The sequence below is a fragment of the Malus sylvestris genome, chromosome 9 (genome assembly GCF_916048215.2).
Source record: "Malus sylvestris chromosome 9, drMalSylv7.2, whole genome shotgun sequence".
NCBI classification, from domain to species: Eukaryota; Viridiplantae; Streptophyta; class Magnoliopsida; order Rosales; family Rosaceae; genus Malus; species Malus sylvestris.
In genome coordinates, this window is record NC_062268.1 from 19,759,827 (window position 1) to 19,767,091 (window position 7,265).

The 7,265-nt window shown below is 38.5% G+C and overlaps 2 protein-coding genes across 4 annotated transcripts; one reads left to right on the top strand and one right to left on the bottom strand.

Annotated features, from left to right (window-relative positions):
- Positions 1–222: 222 nt before the first annotated feature.
- Positions 223–2,469, bottom strand: LOC126634560 (probable E3 ubiquitin-protein ligase RHC1A). 3 transcript variants are annotated; one of them, XM_050305079.1, is made up of 2 exons: positions 2,333–2,469; positions 223–1,493 (listed from the first exon to the last, which is right to left on the bottom strand). In XM_050305079.1, exon 2 carries the CDS (start codon positions 1,444–1,446, stop codon positions 433–435), a length of 1,014 nt encoding a protein of 337 aa, XP_050161036.1. In that variant the 5' UTR covers positions 1,447–1,493; positions 2,333–2,469; the 3' UTR covers positions 223–432. The 3 variants fall into 3 exon arrangements, with proteins under 3 accessions (XP_050161036.1, XP_050161037.1, XP_050161038.1); XM_050305080.1 differs by having other exon boundaries at positions 223–1,449; positions 2,333–2,454; XM_050305081.1 differs by having other exon boundaries at positions 223–1,586; positions 2,333–2,405.
- Positions 2,470–3,364: 895 nt separating this feature from the next.
- LOC126634563 (glyoxylate/hydroxypyruvate/pyruvate reductase 2KGR-like) lies at positions 3,365–5,914 on the top strand. The gene is made up of 2 exons (XM_050305084.1): positions 3,365–4,107; positions 5,013–5,914. The coding sequence occupies exons 1-2, from the start codon at positions 3,685–3,687 to the stop codon at positions 5,529–5,531; spliced, it is 942 nt and encodes a 313-aa protein (XP_050161041.1). The 5' UTR covers positions 3,365–3,684; the 3' UTR covers positions 5,532–5,914.
- The last annotated feature ends 1,351 nt before the right edge of the window (positions 5,915–7,265 follow it).

Consider the following 7,265-nt stretch of genomic DNA (forward strand, 5'->3'; position numbering starts at 1 on the left):
TTTTTAGGTCTGGTATATCCAAAAACTCATCTCCAACCTATGACTGTGCTATAATTCATCGAGAAGCGGTCATAATTACGAGTGCACGATCATTCATATATCTAATCTAATAATTTTCTAAATGTAATCTTGTCTAGATTAAAGTTTGACTTGTATGGAGGATTTTCGAAAGAAAACGAGTATGAAAACATAAAATGGGAATGAAGAACTTAGAAGCACAAATGATTCACAAAAGATAGAAATACACAAAAGAAGGAAATAGTCATTTACATGGAAAGAGGCATAATAAACACCAAAAGCACCCTTTTAACAACATACAGTAATACAGTTGAAGGGTCTCAAACCCTTACCATTAGCAATTTGCTTAGTTCAATGGACAGCTATGGATTCTGATCCCAACGAAAGCAAGCAATAACGTGAACACCGTTAACCCTAGTAGTTGAACGGCCATCCTGAATACCCCATCTGATTATTGTGTTCGCGCATAGTTGATGAACTACTTTCAGTTGGGTTATGGCTAGAGCTGGAGCTGGAGCTAGAACTAGATGAGCGAAATGGCCACAAATAAGAGAGAGGATTTCGCCTTCCTTGGTTTTCTCTACCACTCTCCCTTGCACTGGTGTTACTACCAAAACTACTGCTTCTACTTCGACTACTTGTGCTATGACCGCTTCCTGCTCCTGGTGAACCTTGCGAAGGGAGTTCTTGACGGCAAACAGGGCATGAGTTGTGTTGTACTAACCATGGTACAATACAATCTGTGTGGTATAGATGGTCACAAGGCATTTGCCTTGCTTCAGATCCCAACTCGAATTTGTCCTTGCAAACAGGGCAGTGCGCATCAGAACAGAGATGCCTGTTTGTGATCTTAACAGTAGGCATTGCATCAATTGAACCTCTGGAGGCTGGGGCAAGGCCTCGCCGGTCATTAGCTGAAAGCTGCTCAAATAGTTCTTCTAAGCCAGGACCTACAAAATAATCACCCATGTTACCCCGTGTCACGCCTATTCCAGGAAACCCATTGAAAAGAGCTTCAAAAGCACTGTTCCCAGATAGTCGAAAAGGTATTTGGCCACCAAAAATCAAGAGATGAGCAAATGCCGGGTTGCGCTCAGGAACTAAATCTGATCTTGCCCTAATGCTACCATTACGCCTTCTGTCTGTCAATTGGTGCAACACTGAGAAAGCTTCCAAGAACCTCCTATCACGATCATCATCATTGTGCAGTTCAAAGAAATCCATTGGGCTGACATGAACCATATCATCAAGTTCTTGAACAAATCCTCCATCGCAGCCTGGGCAAACCGCGTCTCGCCCTCTCAGCCGAAATGGGCGCCTGCAATCGTAACACCAGTGGGTGTTTCGGCCACCTGACATCCTCTCCTTTTTTAGAAATTTATGGGTACAAACAAGTCTCGTCCTTGAACTCCTCAATATATTAAGCATCACCTGAGCATGGTGACATAGGAAATCGCAATTCAAGGTCAAGCCACCTATTTCAAATTCAATATCATTAAGATACAGTATGGACCCAAACAAGTTCGAAATTGGCGGCTCATATAAAGTACTTGAAACTGCATTCCGTACTGCTTACACAGGAATATAAGAACTCAGATTGTATAAGATATTTATGCACAAAATAAATAAATAAATTGTTACAATTGGTTTCCAAAATCCAAATAGATAAACAAATAAACAAACTCCAATTTATTTCCTATACGATTACAACAATTACCCAATTCAGATACTCCAAACCAAAATAGAATTCGAGTCGAATTGCATCCATCTATTTCAGGTTGATCATTGCTTGAGTAATTCCATATTAAACAAATAAACAAAATATTATAACCAAGATCACATCAGCTCAACAACAGTATCACTCAGATATAATCTTTTTTGTAAAACAAAAACAAATATATTTTTATATTTAAATTTTCAATCCAATTTATTTCCTGTACAATTACAGTTACCCAATTCAAATACTCAAAATCGAATTCGGGGTCGAATCCAATCCATCCATTTCAGGATGATCATTGGTTGAATCTAAACAATCAGTAATTCCGTATTAAAAATACCATAATAGTCAGCTAAATTAAAGCCAAGATCAGACTTTAATCAGCTCAAAAATCAGTAAATTCAAATTAAAAAAAATAAAATATGAATAAAAAAAAACACCAGTCTTATTTTGCAGCAGGAAATTCAGAAACTTGAAACAACAAAGATAACACTAACTTCAGATTCATAAAACCATAAAAAATATTTCATACATACATACATATATATATATATATATATATATATGTATGTATAGTGCAAAAAGGAAAACCCTAACCTTGAGAAGGCGAAGGTGAAGGTATGCTCAAATATCTGAGACTGTTTCCGTATCGATGGTCCGACGAAGTGAACGCTGTGTTTTCTCTGTCCTCTCTCTCCCTGTCTAGTATCTTCCTTCAGATTGGTCTTCTGTTACATCACACCCGTTAATTTGATCATGCGGCTGGAATTGAGTGCCTGTATTTACCACTGCAACTTGACCAAATAAAGACTTGGACAAGTCAAATCTCAAACACCCGGATTAGGTGGTCTTAGCGAGGGCCCTCGAAAACATCAGGATTGCTAAGACTTCGCTCGTCTGTTTCCACGGCTTCCCACAAGATGAAAAAGGTAGGGGATCAAATCGCCAGGCTTCAGCTCCAAGAAGAGTGGGTCAGCCGGGTCTGGGTCCTGGGAAGCCTAAAGGGGCTATGACGGTGGGTGAGCTGATGAGGATTCAAATGGGAATTTCAGAGGTCAGCTCAATTTCTTCACTTTTTTTCTCGTTTGTGTTTTTCGTTGATCTGAATTTGAAGGGTTTAATTTTTTTTTAATTTCTCTGTGATGTTTGATTTCTTAAATGTTTAGTTGCTGGGTTAGTGGATTGGATTGCCATCTTAATTTGTGTAATTTCGATTTTGCTTGATTTGAAATTTACAACTCTAATTGTGGTTGGGTTTTCGTGATATCTTCTGTTCCGTGTTTTCGTGTTCAATTTCAGTGAATTTCCTTCAAATTTGGGGGAATGTCAGCGAGGTGCTTGATGATGATGATTTCGTTATTGTTGGTGATGTGGACATTGGGGAAGGTAAGTAAAGCGAGAATGATGAACCGGGCAGTGGCGAATTGAGGAAGAAGAAGAGGAAGAAAGAAAAAGTTGCTGGCGAGTTGAAGGGTGAGAAAAGGTTGAAGAAATCAGCTAAGGCGAAAGATGATGCTGAGTTAAATGGGGAAAAGGATGTTGGTGAGAAGAAGTTGAAAAGGTCATCGAAGGCAAGAGAAGAAGATGGTGCCACTGTCAATCATAAGAAAGATGGGTTGTCCTTGAAAGAGAAGAAAAAAGATGGTACAAGGAAGAAAGCAGATGATTCGTCGGCTCGAGGAGAATAGTCTATTGGAAATCAATAAAAATTTTCAAGTTTTTTTTACAATTTTCATGATTTTTATTCAATTTTTATCAATATCGATAATATTATGATATTTCCATCAAAATTTCCATATTTTTAGACCGATATTTTCGATATGATCGTGTTTTAAATCTTGGTCACTACCACCGCTATCAGTTCACCAAATCCCAACCTCTCCAACCGTTTTGATATCTGGGGCACCCAAAAAACCCACAACCAATCAAATCCCACTCCAAATCCATCAATGGAGTCCGTCGGCGTCCTCATGCCAGTCCCAATGTCCCCGTACTTAGAGCAAGAGCTCGAGAGGCGCTTCAACCTCCTCAAGCTCTGGACGGCCCCTGAAAAAGCGGAGTTCCTCAAGGCCCACTCCGGCGCCGTCCGAGCCGTCATCGGCAATGCTGGGAACGGAGCCGACGTCGGGCTCATCGAGGCGCTGCCGGAGCTGGAGATCATCGCCAGCTTCAGCGTCGGAATCGATAAGGTGGATTTGGAGAAGTGTAGGGAAAAGGGTATTCGGGTCACGAACACGCCGGACGTTTTGACCGACGACGTGGCGGACCTTGCGATTGGGTTGGCGTTGGGTGTGTTGCGACGGCTCTGTGAGGCTGACGGGTATGTGAGGAGTGGGGGGTGGAAGAACGGCGACTACAAGTTGACCACCAAGGTTTTGTTTTTTTTGGTTTTTTACTGTTTTAGACATAATTTGAATTTGATATGTTTTTATAATTATTGCGTGTGGATTGACAACTAATTTCTTAAAATGTTTTAAGAGAATTGGAGATTGTGGTAAAGAAACCAATTGTTGAAGTAAAAAGAGAGGAATAAGAAATGTGATATGGATATTTGAAAAGTTGAAAGGGTGAATTTTTATATGACTTTACTGGTAAGATTCAAGAGCATCACGACATGAGGTTGTGGATTTGATGTTCAACTTGTTGTGCAGTGGCAAGACCTAGTAGTGCCTGCATCTGCACGTGAAAATTAGTAGTCGCTCGAAGATGTCTCCAGTTGTTAGTCTTTATTGAAATCGACTTTGTAGTAGTGATGCATTTAGGATGACACTGAGCCAGCTAAGGTTCTTGTTCTTGTTCTTGTTCATTTTATGCATTCCAAGCTCCGTGTTTAACATGAGAGAATGCTGATTATTAGTCTTGATTTGATTAAATTACTGAATGTAGTTCATTCTGAATTTTCAATTTAACATACTGCATTGTAAAACTGGTTTGCAAGGAAATTGTAAACTGTTGATGTGCTGCATTCAGCGTTGTTGCGCATTTAATGAAAGAAAATGCTATATATTTTCAATGGTAACCGAAGACGTTTTTCAAATAATCATGGCAGGATGCCCATGATGTGTTTATAGGGTGGTTTAAGTGCACTAATTTTGTGACAGAAGTTAGATGCAGCTTTAATATGAAATGTAAGTTGATAAGAAAAAAAAACTCAGCAGTAGTTTGTGTTTTCTTCCTGAAACAGAGTCAATTGTTAAGTTAATAACTGCAAGCAAGTTACATGTGTGCCCTGAATCTGTTCTTCGTTATAATTTTAATAGTTTTTCTTTCATTTCAGTTCACTGGAAAAACTGTGGGCATCATCGGATTGGGAAGAATTGGAAAAGCAGTTGCCAAGAGAGTCGAGGCTTTTAGCTGTCCAATCGCATACTACTCCAGAACAGAAAAACCAGATTTAAAGTACAAATACTATCCAAGTGTTGTGGAGTTGGCCTCCAACTGTGATATCCTGGTTGTTGTATGCCCGTTAACTCAAGAGACCCGCCACATTATTAATCGTGAAGTCATTGATGCTTTGGGTCCAAAGGGTATTCTCATTAACATTGGGAGGGGTCCTCATGTTGATGAATCTGAGCTGGTATCTGCACTGCTAGAAGGCCGGTTAGGTGGTGCTGGGCTCGATGTTTATGAAAATGAACCAGATGTACCTGAGCAGCTGCTTCAGCTCGAGAATGTGGTACTCTTACCTCATGTAGGAAGTGACACTGTGGAAACAGACACTGCCATGGCTGACCTTGTGATTGGGAATCTTGAGGCTCATTTTTTGAACAAGCCATTGTTGACGCCGGTGGTTTAACAGTTATAGTACCTAAAGGAAAAGTTTGCTGAAATCAGCATCGTCTTGATCAGATACCATTTATCTTCTTCAATTATAACCGTTGTTCCAAGAATCGGCGAATGAATCTTAAACGCAAACAGGCTTCTGCTTGACCAGAGATGATTTCACCCGTTTATCCAATCAGTTATAATTTTTGGATGTAGTTAGACTAAGGATGGTTCACTAACAAGTCTTTTTGCTTCGCTTCACAGCTGCTTGGAACCTCTCATATGCATTCAGCTGAATTTCAAAGAATCAACATTGTATTTTCCTTTTCGATTATATGCAAGTATTGTAATTACGAGGATGCACATTGAATACTTATTGTTGTTTTATTTTCTTAATGTACTCCACTTCTGCTATGGTGATCGAGCTTAACTAAATTAGTTAGGAGGCCAAGGGCACGTGCCCCCTCGTAATTTGTCAAAACTACTTTTAATACATCTCTTTTTCAATCATTTTTTTCGGGAAACAAACGAGCTAAAAAAGACTAAATAATATCGGCATCTCTCAAATGCAATTCTATCACTAGATCCTCATTCAAGACCACCAAAGAAAAATTGTATAATTTTTTAGTGAAACGACACTATTTTTTTAATAAATTTTGAAGTTAGTCATTTTTTAAAAAAAATAATAAAAGGCCCATTTGTGATCAATGAGAACCCGTACATATATATATACACACACATAAGTTCATGTGGTCTATAGCATCATTAAGACCCACTATAACAAATTGTCAACCGTTCATTTTCCCCGTAAGCCACCAATATTCATGTTCATTAATTTATCCTTGTAATTTCTTATAGAACTTTCCATTTTATTTGTATGAGTAAAGCTCCAGTATGAGCCATATGTTGTTATTTATCAGTAGTCTTAGCTTGAGGTGGCTTTTTTTTTTTTTTTTTTTTTTTAACAAACGATATCATCTACACTAAGAGAGGGGTGGATTTAGCCTCACGATGGATTAGTAATAATGTGGTTCAAATTCGTTTTTAACGAGAATTGAACCTAAGACCACTCACTTATAAGTGAAGAAGAATACCACTAGATTGTAGTACTAAGTGGCATTGAGGTTACTACTTTAGATTGGTTATAAGATAAAGTTTTTGGCACGAGAACCCTAATATCAGGATGAGGGCAAAAGGTGCTCTTTCATTAGTTATAGTTTGCTTACTGTTGGAAGCTATACTTTAGCGTGGCGCATCATGGTTTATAGCTCTCTCCTTTTATATTTTATATTGAGGTTTTAAGGTGCTTGTGAGCACTTTTCGGGTAAAGGGGGATGAGAGGTGGTCTTTGATTGTGTATGACACCTTTTGCATGCATTTGCTTCATCACCACGTAGTAATAGAGTAGGAGCAATATGCCCCATTATTTTACATCGCGCAAAAGAATGGGTATTTATCATTTATAGTCAAAATTTAGCACACAAATTCATTAATGTCAATTTTTATAAAACAATTCAAATGTAGCAAAAAATTCACTTGAATAGACCCAATTACTCTCAAAATTAAAACTTAATTACACCTAAAACCAAAACCAAAAGCTAATTAAGCATCGTTGTTCCCCAATAACATTGCTGCCATATTGGGATCCAGAAGCAACAACATCAATTTTCTTAGACTTTGGATTTGAATCGTCATATATATGATTCTCCTCACAGAAGAAGCCAATCACCATAAAATCGATCTAAAATATTCTCATCTTCCAATG